Source organism: Phytophthora parasitica (genome assembly GCF_000247585.1).
Source record: "Phytophthora parasitica INRA-310 unplaced genomic scaffold supercont2.4, whole genome shotgun sequence".
Lineage (NCBI taxonomy): Eukaryota > Oomycota > Peronosporomycetes > Peronosporales > Peronosporaceae > Phytophthora > Phytophthora nicotianae.
Genome location: NW_008648990.1, coordinates 250,556 through 265,226, shown reverse-complemented (window position 1 = coordinate 265,226; position 14,671 = coordinate 250,556). Strand labels below are relative to the sequence as shown.

The following is a 14,671-nucleotide window of genomic DNA, read 5'->3' as shown; positions in this document are numbered from 1 at the left end:
TTTTTTTACTGTTGAGAAGAGGTGCCAAGTGTTTGGCATCGTCAATTATGGCGGCGGTGGGGATGCATGAGCGCCTGCAGAGGTCGGTGAATCGCTTCATTCGCAAGTGGGAGTCCGTCCAAGTCGAGCTCCATGGCCATTACTCCATTGAGCGGTTTTCTGCAATGAACGAGTATTGTCGGTCTACAAGTTTAACACGTGCTGTGTTCGTGCTTCTCATCACGCCATTACCAAGTCTGATCGTAGTTGCTTTGATTGACGCGATGCCGCTTGAGCCACCTGAACGAGGACTGGAGCACAGTACTATGGTGTGGGTTCGTGGAGTAATAACATGTTTCATCTACACACACAGTGCTATTGAGCAAATGCGTCTATACAGTCCCAATCTGAGACTGGAGCCACTATCCGGACTCGGTATCTCGCTGCCTACAGTAATTCTCACGAGTGTGCTTACGTTGGGTTTGTCATTTATTTGTTGGCCACTTCCATTCACAACTATATTAATGTCGGGTCCGTGGCTTGGATTTTTGAGTTTCTTTCTGCTTCGAGTCCGTGGAGCTCACATGCGCGCGAATCCAGAGGCGTTGCGAGACGTATTACGCTTTGTTAGAATCTGTGGAGTTCAAGTGTCGATTGTACTGGTGTACGCAATTTTTGTCACGATTTTCACCAATTTGTCGTCGACTTACCAGCCCGCCTTCGCCTTGTTGATTCCAATATTTAAAGTTATACAGAAGAACGCACTAAGCCGAATTCTTGGCCACGACGATACAAAGCCCCAAGTTGTCATTCTCAACGTTGAAATCTTTAATGCGCTCTTCATATCGACGTGTATGAGGGACTCGCAGTCCATTGGCACCAGCATCACTCTGATGTCTATAGATCTTCTGCAAGCCGCTATTTCGCTGGTCGACTTACACCGCATGATGAATGATGTTCAGAATATCTTGGTCAAGCATGGAATCCCAAGCAACGCTTTAATCTCGACAGCTGAGCTCGTGCTGGCTAATTATCCTACCACAGCAAATTGCCAATCGACAACAATCGACGCAACTCCACAACAACTTGCTAGAGTTTTTCTGAAGAAGAAGCAAGTGCTGCCTACGATGAGCATGCAAGTGGGAGGATACGAACTTCCCATTCCAATCCCTAAGTCACAGTCTCTGAGATATGCATCGCGAGTATCTTCCAACTTTACGGATAAAAAATCTTCTAGAACTAGCTCGACAACTGGAGGCAAGAGATTATCGAGCCAAGAGCATTATCGACTACTCAAGAAGGCGCTGCAAATACTTTTCCTAACTGAGTTCATGCTACTTATCGAGTTTACAGAAGTGTTGGTTCCAGTCATATATGGTGAGTCTCGATATTCTAAGCAAGGAAATTTATGTGCTAATGTTTTTTTAACATACAGGTGGGTATTTGACCATCCTGTATCATTTACCAAATCGAAGATTTTATCCCCAGCTAGCGAATTTATCGGATCAAGAGCTTTGGGATATGGTTATCAGCGTGTTGGAATACGGGGTTCTAGAACTAGCATCGCTGACACTTCTCGTTCTGGTACTTAACCGTCTCGTTCACCGCCATTCGCTAAAACAACTGGCCTTTGTGTTGGAGCGAGAGTTCCTCATGGTGCAGCCGAAACTCCTTCTTTGGGTCACCATGACGATGCAGTCCACACTTCCACATCTCGGTAAGACACAACCGTGTTCTTCTTAAGAAAATACTCTATAAACTTCATTTTTTTTATACAACAGGAGTCGACTACAGCTTCAAATTTGCTTGGCTGAACCACACCAACAGCAACAACAATACCAACACACAATGATCGAAGAAATACGTGGATTAGAAGAAAAGGACTAAACATAATCAATTCTTTTAGTACGGCTTGACACAGCCCGCCTCGTTCGACGTACAAATCTTGCAGATTTGTGAGCGGAACGACCGTTTGCACCCGAACTCTGCATTAGCGCAAACTTCACTGTTCTCATAGCATGGTGGATTAATGGAAGTAAGCGAAGCCACCGAAGGCAACGGCTTCATCACCCCACCGTCACTTGTTGCTGGGTTCCTCTGGACAAGGTCACTGTACGCAGTTACAACCTTCTCTGCGCGTTCAGCATTGGCAGTACTATCGCCTGGGTTAGCCCAGAAATCAAGGCCTTCGTTCCATGTGACCCCATAACTAGACACCGTGACGCTGAACTCTACACCGCCAGCCTCACAGAACTCGGCGTAGTTAGCGTAGTAATTGCTCGTTTGAGGGTTAACCATCGACGTGATGCCTACGACATCGTCCAGCGCGATGTAACCCAGCACCTCGTACGAGAACGTACAAGTCTCACCGTCGGGTTCCACCCCAAGAGGACACATTCCACCCGATTTTTGGGCACGACAAGTGTCCGATTTGCTGCTCCAACGAGTTTGCGGACAGCTATTGGGGAAGGAGAACCAGTAATTGTTCGGATACGGAGCGATCACGGCGTTATCCTGCAGCGATCCACCCACACAGAAGCCTAACTTGGGTTGGCCATTCTCTCCGGTGTACTGGTTACAGACATCCGGGAACGAACCATCAGCATTCGGGTTACATTGACCACCGTCCATGGGCATGAATGGACAGCGTTCGACAGCGTAATTGTGCTCATCCGCGGCATTGGCATAGTGTTGCATTGCAGCAGCGGGTTGAACGACTGTCGTCTGGTAGAAAACGATGTACTGGATGTTATTTTTGCGTTTGCAGCTGGTCACGACAGAGGCGTTGATACATTCAGCCTGCACGTACTTGAGAGCACCTTCGACCGCAGCCATGTTGACAGTGTCGAGAACGGCGCGGTACTTCTCGTCGAATGTGGAGTAGTACTTCGACACAAAGCGCTGCTTATCGGAGTTCCATTGGGGCATGTCACCCTGGACACGGGCGTGCAGCGATGTCACCTTTTTGAATTGTTTCGGGGGTGCAGGGGTTGGAGCAGGAGTTGGTGCTGGGGTTGGAGCCGGGGTCGGTGGTGCCGTTGTTGGGAGGAGAATACCGGTCACGGTGGAGACGACAGGGGTGAGCAGGCCGAGGAGGAGTTGGCGGTGATTCGAGGAGGTCACATCAACATCAGCGTTGTTGGAAGCAGATGAGACTTCAGTCGCGACTTGGTTGTTTTGGGACGACTTGGTGTCAGAAGCAGTGACAGGTAGATGCGTTCCGGCGAGTGCCAGTGCTGTCATTGCCAAGCTTAATACCGACAAAATCTTCATGGATCAGTTTTGGTGAATACGTTGAAGCGTGGTGCTTGGACTGGGTACTTGGTCAAGTCGATGCAAAAGTGGAAGTGAGTACTTCGCTGGAAGATTTCGTCCGAGCCGTTAGACACGAAGCAACATGGTCGGCGATCTCTGGCGCACAAAACTGAAGCCTGAAGCACCAAAGCGTTCAAGGGGTCATGTCGTCGACCGGATTCGTTTCAGACACAGGATATATTACTGCTTCCAAGCGAGCGTTTGCAATGCTTTTCAGTTATATCAACTTTAGGGCGAGTTTCGATCTGGCCTCCACCGATATCACCGCCTGTCCGCTCCACATTGACACCCCCCCCCCCCCCCCCTGCTAGGTAGATGACTTCTTCCATGAGTTTGCAGCTAATGCTAACTTACTGCCATTCCATCACACGAAGTGATCCTCATGGATGATATTTTGTATTCACCAAAAATGCAAAAATACATGACTATTATACAGGAACGTAATCTGAAGTTTTGTAAGGTGATTCTCGGTATGCCACTTCTAGCAGGCGCTGCTGTTACGCGTGCACTCGATCGTGTTCACTTCTGTTTATTCGCAACGAATCGAAGCGAAACCCAAGGTGGATTTTCGTCATAGCCTAGAAAGATAAAGCTACACCGTGAACGCTTACATAGCCACTCGGTGGCAGCGCAAAATACTCCGAGCTAGATGTTTTTATCTAATAGTTTTCTTTTACGCGAAGAGTCACGCTACAAGGATCCCTCTGAAATTTACCATCGTATTTGCGAAGTGATGTCAATGGCTGTGCGGGTTCATGGTTGAAGCCGATTTCGCGTAAAAGTCCACTTCTAGGTGTATTTACATAATGCCACTTCAGTACTTTTTCTTTGCGATACTGATAAAAATAAAAGCATGCAAACAATGTCTTATTAGTTACTACAGCTGATCTTTTAGTGGACTTTTCGACGATGGTAGCACTTTTGAGCCTTCTGTGGCGCAACTCAATGCAACAGGCGATCTCTCCATTGAAACTTTTCTGTTTAGTTTTCGACGTTCACAGTTAATAACTCTTCATACGGCAGGTAGCACTCACATTAACACAACATCTCTACTCTACCATCGCCGAGGTCGATGACCTATTCATTAAGTAGCACACGGACACTATACCAGTGAACTAATTCACGAACTCATAAAAAGACGTAAAAGATATGTGATATCACCCAGCTCGATTATCGTTGCCGGGGCCCACCAAGTGAGACTTCTGGCTTAGCCTCGTCACCCAAACAAGAGATGCGTCGATTGATTTTCTCAGCAATTATCCCCACGCTGTCATTTCGCACATCTTGGACATACATAATTAGCAATAAAAAAAGCATTTCTGGTGGGTATGGATGTCTGCTGTATTTAAAATCACTAGAATAAAAACGACCTGGGAATTATTAATTTTTACTTGATCCTAGATCATTTTTAATTTTTGTTTTTAAGGGATTTGAATGTAAAACGCCTTTGTTAGTATTAAATCGCTCAAAAACAAAAAAAGGAAAAATGTTCAACCAGGAATATTTAAAGAAATAAATGACTAGGTAAACTCTAGACCAAAATCCAGTAAACTTAGTCGCTCTGATACGATTTCACGCAGCCCGAATCGTTGGACATACAAACCTCACAAATCTGTGAGCGATACGACCGCTTGCACCCGAACTCTGCGTTAGCACAGACTTTGCTGTTCCCGTAGCATGGTGGGTTGATGGCCGCAAGGGAAGTCGCCGTCGGTAACCGCCTCATCAGTCCACCGTCAGTCGTCACAGGGTTTTTCTCGACGAGCTCATTGTACATAGTCACTAGCTCTTCGGCGCGTCCAGCATTAGCGGCACTATCGCCTGGGTTGGCCCAGAAGTCAAGCCCTTCTAACCACGTGACCTCACCTTCTGCGATCAAGACGCTGAATTCTACACCTCCAGCTTCACAGAACTCGGTGTAGTTGGCGTAGTTGTTGTTCGTTTGAGGGTTAACCATCGACGTGATGCCTACAACATCGTCCAGCGGGATGTATCCCAGTACCTCGTACGCAAAGGTACAAGTCTCACCATCGGGTTCCACACCTAGAGGGCACAAGCCACCCGCGTATTCCTCGCGACAAGCATCCGTCTTGTCGTCCCAGAGCTCCTGAGGGCAGCTGTTGGGAAAGGAGAACCAGTAGTTATGAGGATACGGCGCAATAACTTCGTTATCTTGCAGTGACCCGCCCACGCAGAAGCCTAACTTGGGTTGACCATCGGTTCCAGCATACTGGTTGCAAACATCCGGGATTGTGCCGTCAGGATTCGGTTCACATTGACCGCCTTGCATGGGCACGTACGGACAATATTCGATAGCGAAGTCGTATTCATTCGTGGCGTTGGTGTAATATTCCATTGCCGCAGCGGGCTGTACGATTGTCGTCTGGTAGAAAACAACGTACTGGATGTTGTTCTTGCGCTCGCATTCAGTCACTACAGACGCGTTGATACATTCGGCCTGTACGTACTTGAGAGCACCTTCGACGGCTGCCATGTTGACGGTGTCGAGTACGGCGCGGTATTGCTCGTCAAAAGTAGTATAGTATTCTGACACGAATCGTTGATTGTCAGCGTTCCACTGGGGCATATCACCCTGGACACGGGCCTGTAGCGATGTCACCGTTTGGAACGATTTCGAAGTCGGTCCAGTAGGTGTTGTTTCGGTGGTACCGTGGGTGCCAGGGGAGTCAGTAGCGACTTTGCAGCTAGAGGCCGTGACAGTTCGGTCTACTATCGCGAGCATCGTTGTACCCATGATGAAGCTCATAGTCGAGAAAGTCTTCATGATTCGTTTCGGTGCGTACGTTGCAGCGTAGTGTTGTGTTGGATAGGTGATGCAAAAGTGGAAGTGAACACTTTGCTGGAAGATTCGTTCCGGATTGAATGACAAGAAGCAGCGAGGGATAACTAAATCTGGAAATTGTAGCAGACAAAACTGAAATGGGAAGCAACAAAATGTTAATGGGGCTGTCAGACTGTCGTTTCAGATTTGACAGACTACTGCAATGTTCCTTGCTGTATGAGCCTGTCCGTTTTGTATTCTCCGCCATTGACACTTCGCAAGTGGGGTCGTCACCAGCCACAATTAGGCACGCTCTTTGCTTTCAAATTGGTCGATGGTCGGACCCGAGTAATCGTACGAGTAAAAGGCGTATGCACTAGAGCACAAAGTAATCTTTAATATTAGTTTTTCTACTGTAGGAGTTTTGATGTGGATGGTATGAACAACATCCACCATATTATTCACGTGTAATGACAGCTATACTTTTATTTAGTCACTTGGGCATCGGGAGCTGGTCTTTGTGAAACCTGTGTCTTAACCGGTCCCGTACAGGTCCCAACACGACAAAGTATTCGAACAGGATAGCAGCTATCACGTTGCCTACCAGCAAAACAAAGTACTGCACTCTGAAAGCCAGTGGCATCGGAATATCCGGCAATACTATCACGTTAGTACCACTGGCAATACGAAAGATATCTGTCAACTTTCCTGGAGGTCCAAGTAGAAGATAAATATCCAGAGCTGTGAGAATCCCAAATATCAGCACGAGCGGATAATTTTGCCAGATCGAAGCTCGAAAACGAGATCCAAAGCTGAAAACCCAAGCTGCGACTTGTTGTTGAGTGATGATCGTAAAAAAAAGAGTCGTTGCTAAATGATTGTCCGAAAGTAGCCACCACTTGGCCAGGTCGATATTATCCGGACTGAAAGGACAATACCAACGCTGAGAGGTGAGCATGTACATCCCCGATACTAAGAAAATGACGTTGATCATTTCTTGGCCTAATATTGAGAGCAGAGTCGATGGTCCGATGAGACTTGACGTCGGGCGTTGGTCTTTTAGATCTGGTAGCGGCTGGGAGAGTGTGATCACGTAGGATAATCCGACGAGTGTAAATCCATCGGCTAAAATAAAGCACCACTCGGATAAAATAGTAGCATTGTACCACTGGAATAACCTCAGGGTAGATGCAATGACTCCATACATGATCAAGAACTTGACCGAAGCGAACGATGTGGCCAAGCTGCAGCGTCCTTCACGGCAAATATCCACGACTGAGTGGATTGTTTTAGGCTTACTCGTAAAAGGGGATACAACCGAGGCATCAGTGTCACTGAGAGCTATACCGACATGAGCGATACGTAGCGCGCCACAGTCATTCCCTCCGTCTCCACACATTCCCGTCACAGCACCAGCTTCCATGTGCATTTTAACGCACTCCACTTTATCATCTGGTGTCATGCGACTAAAAATCCGTACGTGAAAAAGAATCTGTGTCATTTCACTTGAGTCTTTAAGTCGATTGAAAACAGCCCCAGTTACTGCAAGCTCGACGTCTTCCCCGTTCGTAGTCATGTTCTTAACAGTCTGGTAATCGATAACAGCCCCACTATCCACATCCCGCCATTCAACTTGACCGAGTTTAGTATTCACTCCACTACCAGTTCGTTCAATATCCGCAAGGATGACTCTCGAATCCGGTACGACCATGCCGCTATTTCGTGCAATATAGCAGCCACACATGGCGTTATCCCCTGTGATCATTACGACTCGAATATCGCCACTTTTCAGCTGTTTAATCGCGTCTTTTGTGTCTTCTTTCAGCTCATTCCGGAACAAAATTAACCCCAGAAGAGACAAATTTTCGTCCACTTTGTCACGATCCGATAGAAATTCATCAATTTTCTGGTTCGACCAGTTACTTGGTAGCTCTCGATACGATAATCCCAACACGTAACATCCGTTCCTAGCGAGTCCATCAGCCACTTCCTTGTATTCACTCGGAACACTATCGGGTTTACTTAACTGCTGCATTCGCTCGTAGGATCCTTTGCAGAACACTAACAGTCTACCGGTTATACGGTGACGTACTACGACACTCATGGACATGCGATGGTGATCGAAATCGAAGCGTTTAATGAACTCAAACTCGTCTCCAGTGGGGGATTTTACTACCGGTTGAGCCCCTTCTCGTTCCAGTAATTTCCATCCTGTGGCCTCAAACATTCGCACTTCAACCTCATTGCCTACGAGTTTCCCATCCAGTGAACCAACGGAATGACAGGTTGCTAGAGCACATTTTGTCACTTCCATCAGGTTGTTTGTGTCTTTAGAAATGGGTAGAAACGAATTAGAAATCATATCCACAGATTGAAAACCTAGATAATCGAGACCCTGTTTTGTCAATGTTCCAGTTTTGTCGAAGCAGAATACGCGAACTTTACCACAAAGAGATATCCGCTTAACGTTGAGAGAGAAGATCCCTTTCTTTTGTAACCTCGTAGCAGCGTTCACTTGGCCCACCGTAATAACCACTGGAAGTAAGGGACTTACGACTGCTGAGATCATGAAGATACAGTAACAGAACGCCGTCGTTTTGTTATTAAGCTTCCCATTGCTCAATAAAAAGCTGATCCCAATTACACAAGCTATTGAGGAATAAATGAGCAGTAAAACAATCAGAGCTTTCAAGTGCTCGTCGTACTTGAAGCGCATCGGCACGGGGAACAGGATGGACTGGATTAATTGTCCTTTGGTAGTATGAGCACCAGTCGTTAGTACAGCCGCGTGGATCTCCTCATTCCGACCGGAAGATAGTACTAGTGTGCCCGAGAAGAGTGTATGTTTCTTCCCACGACCTTCGGAATCGTATATTGTGTTACTGTGATCCGGTATTGGAGACTTTTGCACTGGCATCGATTCTCCAGTAAGCATGGATTCATCACACACGGTAGACCCCTTAACAATAACCAGATCGCACGGTAAAATCCAATTTTCAGGAACATTAATCAGATCACCTGGGACTAATTGTGAAGATTCGAGTTTTAGCCAGTGGTTATCACGGAACAACTGAAACTTCAGTTCTGCATCTCGTCATTTTTACAATAGCAGCTTGCATTTTACGCTTCGTGTAGATATTGATGACTGCAGTGCCCAGTACTACGAGTGTCATGACGATCCCCATGTTCCAATATGTGAAATAATACCAGACGTAGTAGCACATAATCTGGTAAATGTAGAAGAGCGTGAGGAACTCGTGTAGTACCGAAGTGAATAATGACGGCATATCGACGTCCACAGTGTTTAAACCAATGGTTTGTAAGCGTTTTCGAGCTTCAATTGTGGTTAGACCCGAGATCCCAGCTCCAATATCGCCATAAGTATGGCCAATAGAGATTTCGGTTGGGGCAAACTGCCGCAGTTCTTCGTTGTAAATGTAGCGCAGGTGTTGGAAATCCACAACGCGCTTGCCCCCGATAACTTCGACACGCACCGTTTCTTGAAAACCCCGAGGTTTTCCAGAAATATTTAACCAATTTTCAACTTTCGCGACGAGAAAAGACACACCCGTAGGATCCGTGAGCATAATTTCAGTGTCATCATTCTTAACCATGTGAGCAAATTCACAATTATTTAGTGAACTTGGCGTACGGAAGAAGTTGACCAGGTCTTGCTGGTAAACTACGATCGTAATTAACCACACTGCTGCAATCAACCACACAAGGAAAAAGACAGTAGCGCTGGCACTCAGAGGGTCGAATAAATGAGGCGTAAAACAGTCGTAGTAGTCGCAGATGACAATAATCAGCAAGATATGAAGCAACACAGTTGCCATCACGAAATAAACGAAGACAATTCGTCCAAGACTTGAAAAAGAGTATCCAGTCTGTACGAGTTGAGACTCCGAATTATCCGCCGAAATGAGCTCATATTTCGTTCGCGAGAGGATGTCAGACATACCAGATGAGCTCTTATCGTCCATGACGGTGCAATTTTTGCGGTAAATCATCTGGCGATGGAAGTTCCAAAACGTTAACAAGGCAAAGCAAACCAGGTACACGAAATACACACCAACTAGAGGAGGTTCTCCAAAATTTGTGATCTGGAAATGTTCATCTTTTTGGTCACTTTTGCATGAATTTTTCTTCTCTTCATCAACCGAACCATCCGATAACATGAGACTTATACATTGCGCTCCAATTGGGAAAGATGCATTGTTGTTCCGAGGGTTTGACGGCGACGTCCAGAAAATGGAGGCATCTTGAGAGTCTTCGACAAGCGAGACATTCTCACTACTACATTGTAGCTTTTGTTGGAGTTCTCCAGTCTGAAAATCGATCACTACGCTCTGGATACGACAGACTGATTTCGCGTCAGCGTACGTGAAAACTGGTGAGTCTGGACTGTAGCGTACGTAAGGGAAATTCACTTGTCGTGGTTGGGCCCACCCAGTTTTGTAGTCGTCTTCGTAGCTGCCTCCTGTAGGTCGACGGAACTTCGTGTACACCTCACGAGTCGTAGATGAAGTTGAACAGCAGTAAAACTCGGGCTGGTGATGCTGAGGACAGGCTGGATAGCCCATCGGATTAGCTGCTGCATCGACGCCGACCAGTGTCACTACGAGGGTGAATATGAGTACTAGAAGCTCTCGCATTGGGCAGGTTTGAGGACTAGCCAAGAATGACAAGGTTCAGTCGGCTGGCTGAATAAGGCTGTACGGATCTCTGGACCTTTACAGACTCTAATAGGTACATTAAACCTATTTTAAGATGCTGTCTAAAATTACCGTTGATGTTAGACCATATCAATTATAGCAGTGTTCTTAAATATCTCATTTGCCTACTTTCAAGAATAACGAGCCATTTTTGTACTCGCTTTCAACGAGGTATGACTCGACAAGCGCCAACCATCTCGACGCAGGATGTTCAAGAGTACATTCATCGTCAGTCACGGGTACGAACATTCGCTTGATACTGCATAAATAACCGTATCAAACACAGATTTGCTCTGTCTAGCTTTGTGATTCCCGCATCGAAGACGCGTATATGAGACTTTCCGGTTGCTACGGCGACAGCAAACCGTCCGCTCCTGCATCGCGCACTCTGTCGTCATCGATGAGCTTGCCATATCGGAAACCTCTAGCAAGTGATACGGTCACACGACCATCCACAGCGCATGAATGTCGCTCAACTGATCGTAAAACAATTGAGAAACCTCGAGGAATTTTGAAGAAGTCTCAGTCTCCAGTGGGCTCAGTTCGTAAAAGGGAATCTCCCGACGAATGGTTCCAACGCATTATGTACATCAAGAATTTGTCACCTCTAGATTTGTGCGATCTTTTCTCGCGTGGAGACGCCAGAAAGAACCCGCTGGTATCGTTGAGCAACGTTTGTGCGGTTCTATTTGATCTCGATCCAGAGTCACTGAATGGCGCAGATCCCGTCACGGAAGAGATGGAGGTATTGTTTAGTTGGGCTAGATAATATTTCCAGTATCTGACGATTCAACTTCTAAATGTTAGGAATTTCTGTATCAATTCGCTGCAGAACATGACGGAGAGATGATGGTTAATATCCGTGAGGCTTTAAGAGCGCTGGATATCTGGCAGTCTCGAGTCACTACATCAGCTCAAAAGATTTCATCAAAATTGGCTTCTAATCCCCCAGCTATCCTCGAATCAAAGAACAAAAAGCTCAAAGATGTGATCGCAGATCTGCAAGATGCAAACCTTCGACTCAGTAGACAACTAAACCCTGCTAAACTAGCCGCCATTCGAAAATCTAACGACGGAATATCGCCTTCAACTTGGCCGCCACGAAGTCGAATATCCGTGACGTCAAGCGTTGAATTATCTCCAAAAAAATACAAGGCGCCAAACCCACGAAAGTCCTCATCCCAGAAAGGAAATTCATCAAGATCGGGCTTGCAGGTAGTAAATCTGCATGAACAGGAGCTTGTAGAGATCGCCAGCAAGCTGCAGTTGTAAGTACAACTATTATCCTGAAGATAATGTAATTCTTAACTAACTCGTTGAATCTGTAGCACTGGTGTGCTGAGACTTGAGCAATTGTTGGTAGATGGGGACGCCGACTCAACTGGATTTGTGTCTTTGAAGCAGCTTTGCTTGCTTTTAGCTGAAGATTTTGAGTTGAAAGTCAGCGAATCGAGGCTCGTCGAGGTCTGTCTGGGGATGAACTTCAACTCCGACGGTCAGCTAGACTACAAGGAGTTTGTCGACGTGTTGATGGATATTCTCATCTATGCGCTACCGGACATTCGCGAGTCTGCGAAGAAAAAATCTATTCAGTGTCTGGATCAGTATCTGCAGAGCGGATTCCCATCTGGACGGGAAGATGTTCGCCAACTTCTAGATGCGCTTTGCTCTAAATATGATTTAGAAGGTGGCCAGATTATCCCGATTAAGGATTTGGTTCGTGTATTTCACGAGGATTTGGTCAAGTACCACGAAGACGAGTTACCTTTTACGCTTGAAGAGCACGAGACTATTCAGCTTGCTCGCCCTTTTATTCAGCACAAGTCGCACGACTCAACATCGGAGGGTTTTGTCGCTTATCCTGAGCTACTTGACGCGATATTGGGACCATTTCCTACCGGTGAAGAGAAAGGTGCAAAGCAACTAAAACGAGCTTTATCGTGGGAATTCTGGCACAATATTTTGATGGCATTATGCGGTGGTGACGCACGTATGAAGCAGAAAATTGTGGCTCAACTTGTGAAAATCATGACAAAAGTGGATCCTGACAAAACATTCACGATCTCAACGAGACATTTCAAACGAATATTTGAACGACATCTTAGTCCAGAAGACATGGAAATTCTGGCAGAGATTTTAGCAACATCAGAAACTGTATCAGATTTGAGATACGATGTTCTGTTGAAACTGGTGTTTGGATCTCCTGAGCTACACGACAAAGCGTTTTTCAAGAGCATTCGCACGAAGATTCTACGTGAGGAACCCCTTGTCAAAGAGCTGACGACTCGAGGATCTTCACACAAACTTACCATTCAGGATTTCCATGAAACTTTCATCGTTCAGGCAGAGGAACCATTGACAACAATTGAAATGTTGTTTCTATTCGCATCCATAGATTCTGATCACGATGGATCAATCCACGCAAAAACACTCCAGAATTTCCTAACAAGGAGCGATTGGAGTGATACTAAACGCCACACGGATGACACCACGGCACCCCTTCAAGCTGCTGATACGGAGGACATTGAAATGGTCAAGAAACTTGTTGCGAAGTGCTGTTCTGGATACGATTTACAACGTTCACTTGACACTCTTGGTCGCAATTCTGAGGGGTGGATTTCTCAAGCTGCTATGTTGCTAGAACTGAGTAAAATGTTGCACAAGCTGGGTGTTGTTGGTGTACATCAGAGCGATCTAAAACACCTGGTTCAGAATATATCTCAACACACCATTGGAGATGGTCCAAGATCTGCACTTCGAGATGGAATACTCGTCCATTGTGACGCTTTCTTTGATGCATTACTGGACTGGAACTCACTGATTATCAAAATGAGGTTGTCAGATTCCTTAGTCGAGGTCAAGAAAGTGTTTGAGAAGTTTGACCGGGAGCACAACGGAACTATCCGAAGCGAGGACTGGAACAAAGCTTATCGTCTAATTTGTGACGACGACAAAGACATGAGCGAGTGGGAAGTCCGTGTGTTGCAACGGAGATTCCCTGGGCACACGAAGCGAGAAGAAACTATCGATTACGCTCGATTAATCGTGTTTTTACTCGACTTTCAGCAGCGGCATGCTAGAAAAACTCTACAAATTCGCGTTTTAAAACATTTCCAGCAGCGAGTTACTTCTACTATGTCGACAGCTAAAATGGAGAGACTGTTCCAAACACTTGATACCGACAAGAAAGGGTATTTTAACGCGGCAGATTTGAAGACATATCTTAGTGAGGAGTTCGCGAAAGAAAGCGAGGAGGTACTGGAGGAAGATAAGTGCTCCGTGCTGTTAAACAGTGCTGACGCGTTGGCGTCCGTGATCCATCTTCTGGCTGGTGAAAGGCTTGCTCAGTCTTACCAAAATCCAACGAGCTCTGATCCGCCTGCTGTTGTCACTTTCAAACGTTTTTGCCACATTGTGAGCTTACTCAGTAATGAGAAGAACAAACTTTTAAGTTCTGGAAATCGTATTGATCACAGAAGTTCACGAATTCATCCGTCGCACTCACACAACAGAAAATCGAGCGAATTAGCTGATACGGATAACGAAAAGCAGACCATTTCAAGTCTTCGAGTCCTTGAGATCACGATATCAGAGATTGCAAGCCAATTTGTGGATTCGAGAGGAAATCTTCAACCAGCACGCGCTTTTCATTATTTTTCGCTTGGATCAACGGTATCCGGACGAACACCCCCAGGCTCTCCGCTTCGACGTTCGTTGTTGAGTAATTCCACTGTCCGTAGCTCTGGATTATCACGAACAACCCCGAAGAAGCAACGAGTACCAGAAGCCTCCAATCTGGACCCTTTGACACCTTCCAGACTAAAACAAACACTACAAAGTCACCACAATATCGAGGTGTCCACACATCTGATCAGCCAAT

At 46.1% G+C, this 14,671-nt stretch overlaps 6 protein-coding genes across 6 annotated transcripts; 2 read left to right on the top strand and 4 right to left on the bottom strand.

Annotated features, from left to right (window-relative positions):
• Nucleotides 1–47: 47 nt before the first annotated feature.
• PPTG_03065 (hypothetical protein) lies at nucleotides 48–1,831 on the top strand (the record flags this gene model as incomplete). The annotated part of the gene is made up of 3 exons (XM_008895741.1): nucleotides 48–1,356; nucleotides 1,415–1,696; nucleotides 1,761–1,831. The coding sequence occupies 3 exons, from the start codon at nucleotides 48–50 to the stop codon at nucleotides 1,829–1,831; spliced, it is 1,662 nt and encodes a 553-aa protein (XP_008893989.1).
• Nucleotides 1,832–1,881: 50 nt separating this feature from the next.
• PPTG_03064 (hypothetical protein) lies at nucleotides 1,882–3,222 on the bottom strand (the record flags this gene model as incomplete). Its single annotated transcript, XM_008895740.1, has 1 exon — nucleotides 1,882–3,222. One exon carries the CDS (start codon nucleotides 3,220–3,222, stop codon nucleotides 1,882–1,884), a length of 1,341 nt encoding a protein of 446 aa, XP_008893988.1.
• A 1,566-nt stretch (nucleotides 3,223–4,788) lies between these two features.
• On the bottom strand, nucleotides 4,789–6,079 carry PPTG_03063 (hypothetical protein; the record flags this gene model as incomplete). Its single annotated transcript, XM_008895739.1, has 1 exon — nucleotides 4,789–6,079. One exon carries the CDS (start codon nucleotides 6,077–6,079, stop codon nucleotides 4,847–4,849), a length of 1,233 nt encoding a protein of 410 aa, XP_008893987.1. The 3' UTR covers nucleotides 4,789–4,846.
• A 391-nt stretch (nucleotides 6,080–6,470) lies between these two features.
• Nucleotides 6,471–9,027, bottom strand: PPTG_03062 (hypothetical protein). The gene has a single exon (XM_008895738.1). The coding sequence runs from the start codon at nucleotides 9,009–9,011 to the stop codon at nucleotides 6,570–6,572; it is 2,442 nt and encodes an 813-aa protein (XP_008893986.1). The 5' UTR covers nucleotides 9,012–9,027; the 3' UTR covers nucleotides 6,471–6,569.
• A 7-nt stretch (nucleotides 9,028–9,034) lies between these two features.
• PPTG_03061 (hypothetical protein) lies at nucleotides 9,035–10,745 on the bottom strand. Its single transcript, XM_008895737.1, has one exon. It carries the CDS (start codon nucleotides 10,729–10,731, stop codon nucleotides 9,136–9,138), a length of 1,596 nt encoding a protein of 531 aa, XP_008893985.1. The 5' UTR covers nucleotides 10,732–10,745; the 3' UTR covers nucleotides 9,035–9,135.
• Nucleotides 10,746–10,964: 219 nt separating this feature from the next.
• PPTG_03060 (hypothetical protein) lies at nucleotides 10,965–14,324 on the top strand (the record flags this gene model as incomplete). Its single annotated transcript, XM_008895736.1, has 5 exons — nucleotides 10,965–11,030; nucleotides 11,093–11,536; nucleotides 11,599–12,059; nucleotides 12,120–14,205; nucleotides 14,268–14,324. The coding sequence occupies 5 exons, from the start codon at nucleotides 10,965–10,967 to the stop codon at nucleotides 14,322–14,324; spliced, it is 3,114 nt and encodes a 1,037-aa protein (XP_008893984.1).
• Between the last annotated feature and the right edge of the window lie 347 nt (nucleotides 14,325–14,671).